General features: G+C 41.4%; 1 protein-coding gene across 3 annotated transcripts in view; it reads right to left on the reverse strand.

Annotated features, from left to right (window-relative positions):
• CHAF1A (chromatin assembly factor 1 subunit A) overlaps window positions 1-19,068 on the reverse strand; it is a 186,978-nt gene that overhangs the window by 151,182 nt on the left and 16,728 nt on the right. For 2 of the 3 annotated variants that reach the window (XM_073686355.1, XM_073686354.1), the window contains exons 2-3: window positions 10,566-10,607; window positions 9,749-10,434 (exon numbers count right to left, since the gene is read on the reverse strand). In XM_073686355.1, the coding sequence (XP_073542456.1) occupies window positions 9,749-10,434; window positions 10,566-10,607 (728 nt within the window). The remainder of the gene's footprint in view (window positions 1-9,748; window positions 10,435-10,565; window positions 10,608-19,068) is intronic. The other variant, XM_073686357.1, reaches the window with a different exon arrangement.

A 19,068-nucleotide genomic window follows, 5' to 3' on the forward strand; every position in this document is an offset into this window, starting at 1 on the left:
GCGACACCTAATGCCATTAGCTCTAATTACCATTCATGTCATTTCTGTGGCAGCTGAGAACTGCTATTTTTAGCATAGGAAGGGGCCATTAGACCAACATGTTCCCTGGCTATTAACAGCTAACTGCTGTTTGGTTAGCCGCTATGTCCCCATGACCAGAAACTAGCGTCCAAAACGCTGTGTTATAATGCCACACTTGTTTTGTTAGTACACGCAGATTCAACGCATGTAATGACATTTCAATCGGTTAAAATCTGCAAAATTGACAAGTACCCATGATCAGGAAACGCTGCGTGTTTATGCAGCGTAAAACCTGCAGGGGCCAGATTTTACAACATAGTGGATCTGAGGCTGTGGATCACTCAGACACCGACATGCGGCATTGTCTTTCACAACCATAGAATGTCAAATTCACTTGCGGAGTCAAGAATCTCCGCAACAGAAATTTGACCACTAGAATGTATTGAACGCAGTAAACACATGCGGATTTACCTGTGTTCAATAGAATGCAGAGCAGCATAGCATTTTGGACGCTGCAAACAAATGCTGCATCCAAAGAGCTGCTATGTCCGGATCGTTGGCACTTGGCCTAAAATAAAGTTTATGGCGTGGGCTCCCGCATCATTTTCATAACCAGCAGAGTGAAAGCTAACCATAGGGGCTAATATTACTTATTTTACATAAAATTCCACAGTTTAAAAAAAAAACAAAAACACTGTATACTCCCCTAACACCTAATCACCGATGCCCTCGTCTTCTGTAAGAAATTAAAAACAACCATATCGCTCACTTGTCCGCCGCGATGACATAAACCAGAGTGTCCCACGACGATCTGGGTCACTTCTACAGCAGCCACATCGGCAATCACTGATGTGACTGCTCTAGAGAACAGTACTCTATACACTGACAGGAGTGTAATCACTCCTGCCAGTGTATAGCGCTGAGCTGCTGGGACTGAGGTCACTGGAGTTAGTCAGCTGACTAGCTCCAGTGACCTCCCTTATTGCATCAGTGTTGCGTGAGAAAATGGGTGTGCTCCTCCGATGATGTGAGGTCACCGGAGCGCTCAGTTGATCTTCAGCTGATTAACTTCAGTGACCTCCGTCCCGGCAGCTCAGCGCTATACACTGCTGGGAGCGATCGCGCTCCTGTCCGTGTATAGCATGTTGCCGGGTGATCGGATTGCCGTGGGACATCGGGATTACGGAGGACAGGTGAATATAACGCGTTTTTATTTTAGTATCGGCTAACTTTTATTTTACACTGTGCACAGACGCCAGCTGAGAAGACTACTTCTCACCCCCCCTCAGCCACACCTGCTCTCGCTATTGACAGGAGAGGCCGCGGGCAATTCTTTGTGCGTTTTTTGCCATGTTTTTGACTAACTTGAATTGACTCAGTCAAATCCGCAAACATCCGCAGCAAATTCGCAAATATTTTTATTCCTACCGTTTTTGCTGCGGATTTGACTGACTCAATTGAAGTCAATGGGTGAAAAACGCTGCATGAACTCAAAGAATTGACATGCTGCAGATTTAAACGCAAAGACAATCCTGACAAGAAAATTCCATGTGCACAGCACTTCAGGATTGTCATTGCATTAGCTGTCACACAGATTACCTAGCATTTCGGGCCCATTTCTGTGTGGAAAAACAGTGCGAAAAAAACAAAACAAGCAACATGTGCACATAGCCTTAGAGGAGTTGTCCACTACTCTGCAAATGCCTTCTCAATTGCTATATTCCCCAATGTAAAATAAAAGCAGTCTGTACTCACAGCCGATGCAGATGTCGTTGCAGCGATATTGGCGCCGAGTTTCCTGAGGCACACATGATGTTACACCATATGAGCCCTACAGTCAATCAGCGGCCAACTTCACTCACTACTTTTGGACTAAACAGATATCTGGAAGAAGTGAGAAATGCTGCTGCCCTACGACTTCCTCTGAATGTCAGATCTGAAAGAGGGCAGAGTGAAGTGATAGAGGATTGGCCGCAGGGCTCACGTGGCATAACGTCACGCAAGTCCAAGAGCCGTCATTTAAATGGTTAACAGCCACTGCCGGAACAACACTCCGGCTGTTTGAGACAGATGCATGTATTTGCTATGTGTGGAAGGAACTCCGCTTCTGAGCAGGGCTGTGGAGTCGGTAAGCCAAACCACCGACAGACAGATATCTCCCTGATTTCCAACTCAGACTCCACAACACTGCCACACTACTGAGAATGTACATAAAGTGCAGCACAGTCATCTCAACTAAAAGCCTGGATACTTACATGAGGTATAGAACAGACATTTATAGGACATTTCATAACTTTCCTAAATTCTTATTTACAGCACATCCTGCATAGAAATACTGTACCCAAATTATTACATGTTTTAGCAGTCGGTCCATTTTATACCGACTCCACTGCCCTGTTTCTGAGACCCTTTCCACATGCAGACACCCCAGCGCAGATGAACTGTTACACCCATGTGTGTAAAAGGGGTTAAGCAATCCATTTAACCCTTTCACGACATGCGCCGTACATGTACTGCGCATGGCATGTCATCCTTTGATGCAGGCTCCGGCGCTGAGCCCGCATCTTTTCTGGCACATAACAGCTGATATAATAAGCTCAGCTGTCATGTGCCCCTAACAGCTGCGGGTGGAATCACGATCTACCCGCAGCTGTTAACATGTTAAATAAATCTGTCAATCTCCGACAGCGGCATTTAACATGGCAGCACCAGAAGCACGTCACTAATCCCGCCCATCAGCAACAGTGTCACATGACCGCAGTCGCAGATGGGTTGGCATGACAACCCAGGGTCTGCAGGAGACACCTGCAGTTGTCATTGCTGGGGTGCTATAAACGCCGCCCAGCGTTTGGCGCTCATAACAAGTAAGCATTTTTGCTACAGACAGCAGGGTGTGAGTCGCACAGGTGATCGGATGATTGCAGCTTCTAGTCTCGCATGGAGACTATTGCAGCATGTAAAAAATCTAAAAAAAAAATGTAAATATTAAAAAAAAAATTTAAAAGGTTCAAATCACCTTCTTTTCGTCCCATTAAAAAAAAAAAAAAGAAAAAAAAAAAAAAATCACCATTTTTCATGACTTGCAGTGTCTACATTTTTTGGCATCTGGGGCCGGGTGAGGGCTTATTTTTTGCACGCAGAGCTGACCTTTCTATTGATACCATTTTGGGGTATTGATCGTCCGTTATTGAAGCGACCAAAAAAAAATGTAATTCTGGCATTTTCACTTTTCTTTTTCTCGTTAAGCAGTTTACCGATCGGGTGAATTATTTTTATATATTGATAGTTCAGGCGATGAACAAGCCGATACCAAATGTGAATATTTAAATTTAAAAAAAAAATGAAAAAAAAAAATTGGATTTTTTTACCACTTTAAAAAGAACCTATACATGTTTGGTATTTACAAACTTGTAATGACCTGGAGAATCATAATAGCAGGTCAGTTTTAGCATTTAGCCAACATGATTTATAAAAAAAAAAAAAAAAAACCACCACACCACACAAACACTGGAATTGCACTTGTTTTGCAATTTCACTGCACTTGGAATTTTTTTTTGCCAGTTTTCCAGAAAACTATATGGTAAAATCAATGGTGTAGTTCAAAAGTTCAACTCATCTAACAAAAAAAAAAAATGCACTTACACTGCCATATTGACAGAAAAATAAAAAAAAATCATGGCTCTTGGAAGAAGAGGGGCAAAAAACCAAAAAACGCAAAAAAGGAAAAGGGCCACGGCGTCAAGGTGTTAAGGGTGTAGTGAACATCTTGAACCTACAGGTGCGTCACAATTTTATAATACAGGGCTGCAAAAACAAAAAAAATTTTTCCAGTAAAATATTGTTTTAGCCAGAAACTTTTTATTTTCACAAGAGGTAAAAGAAGAAAATGAACCTTGCAATCTGTTACGTAGTCTCTCTGAATGTGGCAATACATTTTATAGTATTGTTTCAGCACACAGCAGGGCTCAGGAGGGAGGAAAGGACTTTAAAAACAATTTTTTTCTGGAACAGACTGCAAAGACAATGTTATATTTGCAGAATCACTGGGGAGCCACAGCAGCAGAACCCCTCACAAGTAACTCCATTCCGAAATCTAATCTAGATACCTTAAGAAATCCATCTAGAGGTGTGATGAGAATTTTGAACCTACGGGTGATTTACAAAAGTTTAATGACAGTAAGCTATGAAAATTAAAATGTACTGTTATTCCCACACTAAAGTGTTGTAATCCAAATTTTTAGTTTTCACAGGAGGTGTTAGCATAAAATTTCCCCTCCCCCAATTTGTTACACATAATCTCCTGAGTATGGCAATACTCCATAAATTATTGAAGTTAATGTTCAAGTTCACTGCAAAACTCAGAAGGGAAGGAGCATTATTTTGGAGAGCAGATTTTGCTGGGATAGTTTGAAGGCCCCATTTAGCATTTGTAAAGGCCTTAAAAGGGAACCAGTAAGGTCCCCAATGCCCAAAACCCAGCAGCAGTCACTTATGTATGATTAAACTCCCTGCCTAACTAGCCTTGTATAAAGTAATTCAGTTAAAGGCTTTAAAAAAAGCATTTAAAAGGTTTCTATTTGGTATGCTAATGAGGACTTTGACTAGTCAATGAGGCGTTAGTTTCACGCCCCTGTGAGTGTGATAATTTGTATGCGCTGGCCTCATCACTAGCTCAAGCAAATCTGCGCACACCTGTTGCTCATTTTTCGGCAGTGTCACTGCGCCTCTGAAGCAGGGTGTACACTTTCCTGCTTCAGAGTTGCACTGTGCATCACCGCAAACCATCTTCTGAATTTCCGGTCATGCGCAGTGCCCCTATGAAGCTGGGAAGTGTAAACCTGGCTTTAGAGATGCAGTGATGCTGCCAAAGCGAGTGGCACAGGTGCGCAGATTTACATGAGCTGGTGATTAGGCCGGCTCATGCAAATTAGGTTATTACGCCCGTACGGGCGTGATAACATGGAAAGAGGACGGACTAGTCCATGGAAACTATTGGCCCATTGACTAGTCAAAGCCCTCATTAGCATAGGAAACGGAGAGATTATATATGCTTTAAAACATTTAACTGAAAAACGTTATACAGAGCTTGTTAGGCAGGGAGTTTAATCATACTTAGGTGAATGCTGCTGGGTTAGAAGGCAAGGGGGACCTGACAGGTTCCTTTTAAGGTGCCAGAACAGCAGAAATGCCTCAAAAAGTTATCCAATTATACACTCTGCATTAAATATGAGAATGTTGTTTTATTTGGGGTTTTAGTGGTATTTGAATTTATAATGTGGTGGCATACATAAGAGGTGTGTAGTGCAACCAGCAGGTTCTCACTATATAAGGCCCTGCTCTCATATCAGTTGCCCCAATTAGTGACCTAGAAAATCATCTCTGGTTTCAGAAATTAAAAAATGTAGAAGTTGTGACTGACCCAGCAGTGGGTGCACCAATTCTGCCTATTTCCCACTCACTCCCAGACAGGGAGACATTCAAAAGGTTCAATCTGCGTGTCCCAAAGGTTATCTTGAACAGTTTATACATTGATTCCATACCCATCTTTTATATTGACAGAATTTAAGCCTTTTCTTGAAGTGGATTAGGGGCTCATGTAAGCAAAGGTCCCTTTAGGGAATGAAGATTTCAGTAAATGTATTGCTGAAGTGATCAATGAATGGCCTAATATTGAATAGGAGGTCAAAGTTGGGGTCATCTCAGTGTGTACACTGTGTGTAATCACGAATGCAAAAATGTTAAAATTACCTCAGAGTGTCCGGGTTATAGCCATGCAGAAAACTGGAGTGTTACCTACATTTTTTTCACTCTAATATTGTGAATTTCTGGTTTCTTCACTATCCCCATGTGAAGCACAAGTCCCAAAACCATAATTTCTACTACATCTATGAAGGTCCAATTAGCGAATGATTGAAGGAGTTTTGGGAGATAAATTGTTGGGCATATAAATTAGTCTGAGCTTAACAAAATACTCATTAGGAAAAAAAAAAAAAACTTAAAAATGGTTGGCCTCACAAACTGACTGATCCTTAGAATCTTGATTTTTGTGATCAGATCAGGAATTGTTAATCTGGGGATGCGGTGCACTTGTGGGCATTGCCTTATATGCAGTGCTAGCTTGTCTACATGGTGGTTGGAGGTGCATTCTCACTAGAAGAGGAAAAGGAATAGGAAACAATATATGGCATGTAGTATCATCTGCCTCAATACCAATAGCAAAGGCAGTGTATGACTCCTAGGCCGAGTACAACCTTTGGGATAATCCGGCCATTATTTTTCACGGGGGAAATCTTTTTGTGCCAGTAATATTTTTTCATATGTTTTTTATAATTAAATTTAATTAAATGTAATGACATCTTATTCAGGGTGTGCTAGATGTGGACTTTATTATATTTACTAGATTAGAATAGATGAAACAAAAAAAGAAAAATATAGAAAATGAAAAGAATATAGAAATAATAAAAATTGAGAATAAAACTTGTGAAATAAAAAACGTACTAAGTGGAAGTCAGAAAAAAAAACAAGAAAACTGAATGATAAGTTATACATACAACATATATATGCACACACTAAAAATAATTAGAGATGGATATATAGATATATAATTGTAATCATGTCACTGATCAGCAGCATCACGGGATACATGAGGAACAGTGCCAGGAACAATTCCGAATCAGACCGCAGCAGTAGTGAATGACAGCAGGCACAAGGTCTTTGCATCACAAACCCCAGTAGGAAGACAGAAGTTCAGCACAATGACCACTCTGCACTTTTTTAGACTGAAATGAGGCTGCGCAGAGTGGTCATTTCGGATTAAACTACTGTCCAACAGAGCTATTTGGTCAGTTGGGCATCGCCATCCAATCACACCAACCACGTCCGGTGGCTCCAATACCACCATAACACAGGAACCACCTATGATCGGTGCCGTCATAGCATCGATCACCACTGGACAGCCATGCTATAGGAATTACTATTCGCTGTATAACTGAAATTGCGCCGACTAGCTGTCAAAATTATCAAGCCAATTGAAGTTACAGTGAAGGAAGTAATTTGATCCCTTGCAGTTTTTGTAAGTTTGCCCACTGACAAAGACATGAACAGTCTATAATTTTAAGGGTAGGTTAATTTTAACATTGAGAGATAGAATATCCAAAAAAAAACAAAAAAAAAAAGAAAAAAGAAAAAAAACCACATCGTATAAATTTATTTGCATTCTGCAGTGAGAAATAAGTATTTGATTCCTCTGGCAAACAACACTTAATACTTGGTGGCAAAACCCATGTTGGCAAGAACAGCAGTCAGATGTTTTTTGTAGTTGATGAGGGTTTCGCACATGTTAGGAGGAATTTTGTTCCACTCCTCTTTGCAGATCATCTCTAAATCATTCAGATTTTGAGGCTGTCGCTTGGCAACTCGGAGCTTCAGCTCCCTCCATAAGTTTTCTATGGGATTAAGGTCGGGAGACTGGCTAGGCCACTCCATGACCTTAATGTTCTTCTTTTTGAGCCACTCCTTTGTTGCCTTGGCTGTATGTTTTGGGTCATTGTTTTGCTGGAAGACCCAGCCACGACCCATTTTTAATGTTTTGGCGGAGGTAAGAAGGTTGTCACTCAGGATTTTACGGTACATGGCTTAATCCATTCTCCCATTGATGCGGTGAAGTAGTCCTGTGATCTCCTTCTCACCCAGCGTCTTACTTATGGTTTTGTAGCCCATTCCAGCTTCGTGCAGGTCTATGATCTTGTCTCTGACATCCTTAGAAAGCTCTTTGGTCTTGCCCATGTTGTAGAGGTTAGAGTCTGACTGATTGAATCTGTGGACAGCTGTCTTTAATACAGGTAACAAGCTGATTTGGAGCATCTAACTGGTCTGTAGGAGCCAGAACTTAATTGTTTTGTAGGGGGATCAAATACACTGCTCAAAAAAATAAAGGGAACACAAACAGAATATAACTCCAAGTAAATCAAACTTCAGTGAAATCAAACTGTCCACTCAGGAAGCAACACTGATTGACAATCAATTTCACATGCTGTTGTGCAAATGGAATAGACAATAGATGGAAATTATGGGCAATTATCAAGACACCCTCAATAAATGTGTTTCTGCAGGTGGGGCCCACAGACCACATCTCAGTACCAATGCTTTCTGGCTGATGTTTTGGTCACTTTTGAATGTTGGTTGTGCTTTCACACTCGTGGTAGCATGAGACGGACTCTACAACTCACAGAAGTTGCTCCGGTAGTGCAGCTCATCCAGGATGGCACATCAATGCGAGCTGTGGCAAGAAGGTTTGCTGTGCCTGTCAGCGTAGTGTCCAGAGGCTGGAGACGCTACCAGGAGACAGGCCAGTACACCAGGAGACGTGGAGAGGGCCGTAGGAGGGCAACAACCCAGCAGCAGGACCACTACCTCCGCCTTTATGCAAGGAGGAACAGGAGGAGCACTGCCAGAGCCCTGCAAAATGACCTCCAGTAGGCCACAAATGTGCATGTGTCTGCACAAATGGTTAGAAACCAACTCCATGAAGGGGGTATGAGGGCCCGACGTCCACAGATGGAGTTTGTGCTCACAGCCCAACACCATGCAGGACACTTCGCATTTGCCACAGAACACCAGGATTTGCAAAGTCGCCATTGGCGCACTGTGCTCTTCACAGATGAAAGCAGGTTCACACTGAGCACATGTGACAGACGTGACAGTCTGGAGACCTCCATGTGCTCGCCAGAGGTAGCCTGACTTCCATTAGGTACAGAGATGAGATCCTCAGACCCCTTGTGAGACAATATGCTGGTGCGGTTGGCCCTGGGTTCCTCCTAATGCAGGACAATGCCAGACCTCATGTGGCTGGAGTGTGTCAGCAGTCCCTGCAAGATGAAGGCATTGAAGCTATGGACTGGCCCGTCCGTTCCCCAGACCTGAATCCAATTGAGCACATCTGGGACATCATGTCTCGCTCCATCCACCAACGTCACGTTGCACCACAGACTGTCCAGGAGTTGGCGGATGCTTTAGTCCAGGTCTGGGAGGAGATCCCACAGCAGACTATCCGCAACCTCATCAGGAGCATGCCCAGGCATTGTAGGGAGGTCATACAGGCACGTGGAGGCCACACACACAATACTGAACCGCATTTTAACTTGTTTTAAGGACATTACATCAGTTGGATAAGCCTGTAGTGTGTTTTTCCACTTTAATTTTGGGGGTGACTGCAAATCTAGGCCTAAAAATAAATAAATTTGCTTTCCATTGATTATGTGTGTGTGATTTTGTTGTCAGCACAATTTACTTTGTACAGAACAAAGTATTCAATGAGAATATTTCATTCATTCAGATCTAGGATGTGTTATTTGAGTGTTCCCCTAATTTTTTTGAGCAGTGTACTTATTTCTCACTGCAAAATGCAAATAAATGTATCTAATTTATACAAATGTGATTTTCTTGATTTTTGTTTTGGATATTCTCTCAATGTTAAAATTAACCTATCCTTAAAATTATAGGCTGCCCGCTGACAAAGACATGAACAAACTTACAAAAACAGCAAGGGAACAAAATTATTTCCTTCATTGTAACTCCAACAGGTAATTGGTAAAGATGCCCTAAGCATCATTTTGCAAGAATAATTTACCCATTATTACATGCAGATGTTAAATGTCAGGAAGAGGTTAATCATTTAAGGTACAAATATACTCAGGTATGATTTAAAGTTTTAGTGATTGTAACAAACCTTATGAATTGTTGGAGACACAGAATTGCTTACATTTCTTCTACTACTGGAGGGAACTTCCGGGGAACTGGCTGAAACTGGAGAGCTGGTAGAAGATAACCCAGAAGGACTCTCTCCTGCAGACATGTCTTGGTCTTCTGTGATTTCTTTTACAGGAGAGGTTAGTAATGAAGTATTTTCAAGTGGTGTACCAGAAGGCACCTCCACAGGAGGAGGAGATAATCTCTCAACATCAGTTAATTGTGGCTTCATGTTGCAACCATGTTCAGTACTATTTACACTTGAACTGTCATGAGCTTTGATTTCATGTGTTGGTGCCACAGAGTTGAGTGTGCCACAAACTGAAACAGTTCCTGTGGTTGGTATGGATTGAACAATTCCATTTGACGGGATTTGGTCTGGAACACCACCATTTGAATCTTCTGTTAAGTCAATTGTGATGGCAGGAGACACAAGGCAAGGTTTTTTGGTTTTTCTAATGTAATTGTCCAGGGGCCCCATTCCATTAACAGCTTTAGGAAGAGGGCTAAAATCTGCAATTTCAGAGCCATTCTCTGTATCTTCAAGAGAAATATCAAGTGGACAAATTGTATTAAGAGGCAGCATTTTCTGGGACACTTTCAGCTTTTTTCCCTGTGAAATTTCATCCTTGGGCACAGGATTCAGACGTTTGAAGGGCAATCGGGCTGAAATAAATAATTTTCATATATTATGTTCCTCCTTAATTTCACATGCACTTTAAATTTATTGACATCTTACCAATAGTACTATAAATCCAAAATAAATCCCCCCCACACATAGAAACTGATCCAAATACCTTGTACCATCTTCTTTGAAGAATTTGCAGAGGCGGTTTTAACTGAAAAACAATGGTAAAACAAGATGTTAATTAGTATACCTGGCACTTTTCAAACTTAATTTCTGACTTAAGTTCTTGAATACAATAAACGTGGAAAAACTGCATACTAAGGACCCTCAAATTCTTACAACTTTCGAAAAAGAGGCATGCTTGCTAAATAATGAAAATGGTACATGCAGCTCCCACAAAGCACCTCCGATGTGGACCTCCTGCAGACATAAGGAGAAGTAGTATTTATTGATTTGGCTATTATAGAACAAGGTATGGGGGGAGAGCCGTATATTTTACCTGACGCACTGAAAAGGGTGAAATTAGCACAGGTCTCCTCAATTTTTGCTGAGGATAGTTCTCGTAGCATGTACATTAGGTTTCTTAAAAGGGAATCTGCCACTAGGTTTTTGCTATCTAATACGGGAGCAGTATAATGTACAGACAGAGACCCCGCCTCCAGTGATGCATCACTAACTGGCCAGCTTTGTGTAGTTTTTATAAATTGCTTCATCAGCAAGAGATCATTAGAGGACTAGTAAACCTGCTGCCACGTAATGCGATCCCATCCCCACCACCGACTGGTATCTTTCTGTGTACAGTGCCAATCAATGGTGTGGGAAGGGTTATACAGAGCTCAGCCTTCAGAGAACTGTAGTACGCAGTAAAGTGATGCATCGCTGGAATAAGGGTTTCAGCACCTACATTATGCTGCTGTCGGGTGGGGTAGCAAAAACCTGGTGACAGATTTCTTTTAAATTCTCATACACACTGTTGATACTGTAAAATGCAACAGATTTTCCACAAGTGCATACACAGGAGAAAATCGGTTGCATTTTCACTACTTATAAGAAAAAAAGGTGAGGGTGCACCACAATTAGACTATAAGAACAGGGTGCTAATCATGTAGAGAATGGGCAGCATGAGAACCAAAGGCAAAGGCACTACATCAAGATGTGCCCACCTGATATCATACGATAAGCAGAAAAGTTTATTGAGCATCAAAACACAATAAAAACCATCGATTGATACATAAAATATTACCAGACAACAATAAGTCATACAGTATACAGCAGTCTCCATAGCCCAATAAAATGAGGAATAGTGTCCCGAAATAATTTGGTATGGCTCTGGAAGTTAGAGACCCAAACAATGCTAAATATGCGCTCTGAGCATAGAAAACAAGAAACATGCAACCCACTATTGGGAGTATGCCAGACTTACAGGATCGATAGATAGCCACCAGTGTGTCACCCTAATTACATATACAGACCATATAAAGTCATAAATATTCAAAACCTGTTTTAATTAAATATGTTCTACTAAAACTTGCTTTAGTCCCAAAGTTTTCATTTTCACCAGTTTGTAACTCAATGTCTCAATATCCCATAAGTGGTCAAACTACTGTTCAAGCACACCTTAGAGCTTAGAAAGGAAGGAGTGGCATTTTGAAGTAGATTTGCTGAAATGGTTTGAGGGTGCCACGTCATATTAGCCAAAGCCCTTGAGGTGCCAGAAAAGCACAACTCCCTATTTTAAGTACCCCTATACTATAAAGTACACTCTTTAAAACAATCTGTCACCAGATTCATGCTGCCCAAACCACTGGCAGTACGAATCAAAGTCTGGAAGTAAGATTCCAGCCAGGTATGTTTTTTCGTCTAAACACTCCAGCCTATCAGAGAAGATACACTTTAAAGATCTTTCAGGCACCATTGCCGATTAGGTCTCTTGCAGAGCTGTGGAGTTGGGAGTCGGGAGTCGTGGAATCGTATCGGTAAAAAATGGACCGACTCCAACTCCTAAAATATATAATAAATTGGGTACAGTAGCTCAATGCAGTTTGTGGGGAATATTTTTTCATACGATCTTGGGAAAGTTATGAAATGTCCTATTCCTGATCTAAGGGTCTAGACTTTTAGCTGAGATGAATCTGTGCTACAGAAAAATTATCACTTAAACATGAGCCATGTATGAGGGAGTTGTGTAGTCTGAGGTTTGGCTTACAGACTCCACAGCCCTGGTTGCTTATATTTTGCACTGAATTGCTATACATCTGTTATCATGCAACCATGCTCCAATTCATATTGCCCGCAGTTCTGGATAGATAGATATAGATATAGATAGATAGATATAGATATAGATAGATAGATATAGAGATAGATAGATAGATATAGAGATAGATAGATAGATATAGAGATAGATAGATAGATATAGAGATAGATAGATAGATATAGAGATAGATAGATAGATAGATAGATAGATATACACTTTTTGCCGTGCAGCATAAAATGTTAATTTTATTCTGTAAGTCAGTATGAATATGGTAATACCAAATTTTCTATTGTTTTATTTTTATTACTTTTGTACAATTAATACACCCTCTTGGACTTTTTACAATACCCTAACTATGTCTGACGAAACGGATCAAGTGGAGTAGACCCACATCATAATTTTTTTTTTTTTTTTTTTATAAAATATTGTCAAAGATCACAGCCAAGGGGGAAAGGAAGAGTGGGTCGCCACGCTGAACCCATCATGCTGTAACCACTGCCACCAATTGTCAAAGATCAGAGCTTGTGGGGTTTGTGTCACGAACAGCCCTCTGCTGCCCCTTGTCAGGACAATTACGGAATAGACCGACGATTAACTGAGAAGACTACTACTGTTACTGGAGAACTAACAGAGTATGGAATATACACCATTGATTCAAACGCATGATATAGATAAGATACATTACATATCTATATACGTTTAGCTTCAGATGTGCGGTTTACGAAACAAAAGGAACACAACTATTACATTTTATATTTCATCCACTAAGATGGGCAGTGTTTATAATAAAAATATTTTACAGAGGGGACAAAACAATAAAGCATATACAATTACATAAAAAAGGATAAATAAAATTAACTAAACCTGAGATCACTGCAATGTCTTCAGAGCTTAGCAGAATGGAAGCAATTTGATTGAAAAAAAAGTCTGGTTAACATGCAGCTAGCCTGCACAGCGATGTATCTTCCGGCATTGAACACAGATCATAATTTGCCTTATCTTTTTATCTGCACCCAAGTTACACCCACACACCCCATGATGACCTTATGTGGGTCAGATTGTGGGAAGTGGTTTCAGCTTCATTCACGATATCTTTGCTCCTGAAGCTCACAGGTATCCAAAATAGTTGTCATTTTTTATTGCGATTTTACCTTTCCATTGATAGGAAACATGGCATGGCTGTTGTCAGCTATCTATCCACTATTGATTTGAGGCTGATTGGCATGTCTCACAGTTATGAAAAAAATCTGCATATTCTTCTCTCATTAGCCCTTAAGTTGAAAATGTATGTTCCATCACTATCTGATCAATACTAACTCCAATATTCATAAGTTCCCACCAGTGCCCCAGCGCCTAGCTGCAGATGTCCAGTTTCCTCTGAAGAGAATAGCTACCTCTAAAAAAGGTGTTATATTTCCAATTCCCTTCCTCTCGAATCTACAAATCTCAGTCTTTAGGACTTCTTCCCACAATAGATATCCTGATTTAATTACCTGTCCACAGCAGGGAGTCTGGGCTGCAAAAGGCATTTTAACTTGTTTTGTCATTTCTTAGCTACCACCAATTTCCTTTATCCCATATGTGAATGGTGTAATTCTACTACATCAAGGAGGGCTTTAGATAGAAAACATTAAAGTCCATAAGTCAACTGCAGAAGGAGAGAAATCTTACTATGACAGATATGCAAATATATTGTTCCTGTTGTGTTTCTAGTTTTTAAATTGTCTGAGGATTTTTTAATGTCCTATTTAGTAGTTGATCGTGTTGACATGCAAGTTAGACATTGCCATCTGTCCCTCTACCTCCCACTCATCAGACCTTCAGGATTTATGTCCTATTTTTCTTCCCCCTCTTTAATGGTCATCATAGTGTGTGTGTGTGCGTGTGCGTGTTTTGTCCATATAATAGATTGTCTTTTTTAGGATTCTGCTCCAATGGCTCATATTGTAATTGTCTTTATTAGGGATTTACTCAGTGTACCCACATAAATGTGACAACTGCAGACACTTTATAAATACACTCATGTGACAATGTATTGATTTATGTGTTTTATCTTTTTCACTTTTTTTTGCAATGCTTACCATCCTGGTTTGCTTTTTCCTTTGTCTTTAATTCTCTCTACTCATGCACATCCCAACATATTCATACACAATGTCCACACTTTTTCCCCTTTTCTAATAAAGCCACTGTGAAGCACGGAATTTGAACTGGCGCTCCTACCCACACCTGTCCTCTAGGGCAGGGGTGGGGAACTTCAGGCCCGTTGTCCATTTATAGCCCTCAACCTTTTCTCCGTCCAGATTCAGGAGGACCGCAGTGCTTGGGTTGGCAGCTGTGTTTGACAGCCGCCAGCCCTTTAATTTCTACTTGCTCTGTGAGCATGTGAACGCAGAATTCATTACTGATTGCGGACGCAGTGAAAGACTATGTCCTGACACCAGTGCCAGCATCAGGACGTACCTTATGAGAAGAGTTAGATCCAGGGATGTAAAGTCTGTATGCCAAACCTCCGACTTGGATTCCTCAGTTTCCCTGACTACAGACTCAGAAGAACTCCCTCACTACTGAGTATGGAAATAACTTGCAGCACAGATTCATCTTAACTAAAAACCAAAATCCTTAGATCAGGAAAAGAACAGACATTTATAGATTTCATAACTTTCCAAATTATGAAAAATTGACAGCACATACTGCATTGAACTACTGTACCCATTTTACTATATATTTTAAAAGTCGGTCCATTTGAAACTGACTGCAACTCCACCAAAGAGGACGCAGACTCAGACCCTACAGCCCTTGCTAGCGCGCAATTTGTACGGCACCCGAAGGACGGTATAAAAGGCCATTAGCAGAAACAAAAAAAAAAAAAAAAAAAAAAAAAAAAAAAAAGGTTCCCCACCCCTCTCAAGGCTCCTATATGGAGCGGTGCAGGCCACTTGACATCGCAGGAAATTTTCTCATGACCCGCACTAATACCAAGATGCGCTGGAAGTGAGAGGACAGCAGGCTCGCGTACATGTGCCCATCTAATGCGGCTTTAATCCCACACACCTGGGAGGAAGATGTATTTATACCATCAGGTGCACAAATCCATTCAAGGAAACCCACACAAAACGCAAGTCGGGGCTATTGACTCACATAGGTACAGAGCACTTTATGGGCAAGAACGTATCACTTTATTTACGTTATATTCCTTACATCAGTTTATTTCATTTCACTGGTTTCTGTATTGCTTTCTTTCAAATACTGGGTTTCTGGCCTCCATTTACCAACATGTTCCTCATGCACAATTACATAGGAGTGCCATCTAGTGGTTATACTGTATCTTTACCCTGATGTTTATTATTTGCACAATAATTTGCATTATTTTTTGGGGGATTATGACTAACATTTGAATGAGTTTTGTGTCTTCCCCCGCTTGACCCTCTACAATTGTATTGTTACCCATTTGATTGTTTTTCAACAATATATATTTTTAATTGAATAGGTTTTTCTACTATTCCCAAATTAATTTAGGGTTCATTCAATCCATTTTTTTCTATTTTGTTTGAATTGTATCGGGAGTTCCCCGCAATATATTTAGCACTATGGTCCTTGACTGTCCATTGTCTTTTTTTAAAAAAATTCTCCACACCATAAAAGTGAAGGTTTTCCATATTTTACCGTAGATGGCATTTGTGATCTGTTTTCTGCTTCTTTGAGGCTTCAGAAGCCAGGCACAGACTCTGGGGGGGGGCGGGGGGCCAGATGATATATCAGACCTTGACGTATAACGTCGTGGTTCGGAGAAAGGAGAAAAGGATCCTCCACTTTCGACATGTTCAATGCATCTAATCAGCTCCATTTTGGCCACAGAGATAGTTTTGGCTTTCTCCGTTCTGATTTTTTGTAATATCCTTGGTAGCAAGGTAATTAGAGGAAATGCATAGGCCAGTTAATTTCCAAACGTGGGTTTATGAGTCTACCTTTGCCGAAGCATCGTTTGGATTTAGGGAGAAATATAGATCTCCTTTTGCATTCTGATGACTCGCAAAAAGGTCTATTTCTGGATAACCTCATTTCTTGGTTTGCATCTGGAAAAGTTCTGTGTTCAGGCTCCATTCTCCCCGATGTATGTGTGTCACCCCAGGCCTGGATGCCACAAATATTAAAGGCTGTGTCTGAGAGCAGGAGGGAGGTTCCCTGGTCAGGGATCATTAGCATGCAGCACCTCCTGTCCCAGGCCAGTAGGGGGAGCAGGCTGCCCCTATAAAAGCTGGAACTGGGGCAGGGTTAGAGAGACCAGAACCCACTTCTGAAGTGTCCAGAAGGGTTTTCAGAGAAGAGGGACAGGTCAGCAGCAGCTGAGGAGTCCGTGAGGCAGAGGAGAGATTGCAAGCCAGGGACAGAGGCGACGAGAGCCGGTCCTGGCTGAGAGAATCACCACCGGACATTGGGGTCTGAGGCTGTCAGGGTTGCAAGCCCAGCAGCAGAGAACCAACCCGCGAGGGATTTCAGGTCCCTTGGCCCAAGAAGCCTGGAGGCTCCGCCACACAGGGGGACCAGTACAGCAAGGAGAAGCAAAAGGTACCCAAGGCCCAAGTCGCAAGCCATACAGGCAAAGTACACGGCCAGCTCAGGGACGTGGGCTATTACACCACGAAAAGGGGGATAGTCAGCAAGAGCATAGAGAGAGAACGGTAGGCCTACACACTCACCCTAACCAGTGGGGCTCGCCCGAATGCGCTCAGATACCCAGGCCCATTCCTAACCGGTACTCCTGTTGGGTCAGTAATAACATCTGCAATAAAGACCCTGGACTGTTTGAAGCGGACTCTGAACTCTTACTATTGCGGCCTGCACTATCATCCCCAGCATTCACCTACACTGCCCTGAGGCTACACTCTTCCCGTGGGGAGTTGTCCTACCCCTGTGCTGCACACCAACACCAGCCTCAGTGGTCTGCCTCGCAGCGGCGGTTACCTCTGACCGCAATCCAAGGGTGGCGTAGTCAGACATTCAAAACACTGATAAATAGACTGCCACAATTTGGTCTGACCACCCTGATCCACGGGATCGGGTTGCCACTACTACCCCCAGCATCGCATAGAGGCCCGGTTCTGTGTACCCCACGGCCCAGGGGGCGAGTCATATCTGTTCTGCTTAGGAAGTCTGCTTGAATACGGTCAGAAATTTTAAATGAAGGGGCGACAAGGATAGAAGGTGGTGTTCCGCCCAAGATTCTTTTTGAGACTTCCCACAGGTTCCTGAATTTTGTGCTTCCTTGATGTTGTAGGTCAGCCACTGTGGTCATATTGTCAGATTAGATCTTGACATTGGTTGCCTGCAGTAAAGATTTTGCTCATCTGAGGGCTTCTTCTACAGCTCTTAACTCTTCGAAGTTTCAAGATTGCCCGTCCATGTCTTTCGGCCAGACACCTTGAGAAAGTGACCTGAGAGATAACAGCTACCCAACCCATTTTGCTCGCATCGGTTACTGATATGGGATGCTAAAATCAGGATGTTGATTTTGCCAGATTCTCTGGGCTGAGCCACTATCCTATTGACACCTTTACATAAGGTAGGAGGTTCCTTTTGCTAAGTGAACATGCAGATGTATTAGAGCATGAAAGACTTGTATGGACCTGAGCCCATGGAACTGCCTGGATGCATGAAGTCATGAACCCAAGGACTGATACTGCAAATCTAAGAGCATAAGTCTTGGATCTTATATGGAATGGTTTGGGTACCGAAAGAGAAGAGGTCTGTTCTCAGGAATTTAGGAGCATTCCTGTGAAGGTCTTCATGGAAGGAGCAAAGTGATTTTTCTTGATTTACTATCCAACTTAAGGATGTTAGAATTTGAAGTGTTGACTGGAGAGGATCTCTGATACATGGAATAGAGGGAGCCATAATAATAAAAAAATAAAAAATAAAAATAAAAAAAAATCAATCAAATAAGGGATGATGCATACATCTTGCTTCCTGACGAACGCTACCACCTCTGCCATTTTTGTGAATATTTGAGGAGCAGAAGAAATCCCAAAAGACGTTGAACTGAAAATTAAGAACTTTGTCCTTGCGTGAAAGCAAATCTTAGGAATCTTCAATACACCGGATGTATGGGCACGTAATAAGCATCCTGTAGGTCGATGGTTGCCATGACGAAGTGTCTGCCTATTAGTGGGACTATGGATCTTATAGATTTCATTTTGAACCTTCTGTATACAATATGATGATTTAGGAGCTTTAGATTAATGATAATGCTGTAGGCACCATAATATATATATATATATATATATATATATATATATATATATATATATATATATATATATATATATATATATATATATATATATATATATCTATATATATATATATCTATATATCTATATATATATCTATATCACTTCCGATGCCTGCAGGTCTTGGAGGC

The sequence above is a fragment of the Phyllobates terribilis genome, unplaced genomic scaffold (assembly GCF_046119375.1).
Source record: "Phyllobates terribilis strain yellow unplaced genomic scaffold, ASM4611937v1 Scaffold_1__5_contigs__length_1240528914, whole genome shotgun sequence".
Taxonomy (NCBI): domain Eukaryota; kingdom Metazoa; phylum Chordata; class Amphibia; order Anura; family Dendrobatidae; genus Phyllobates; species Phyllobates terribilis.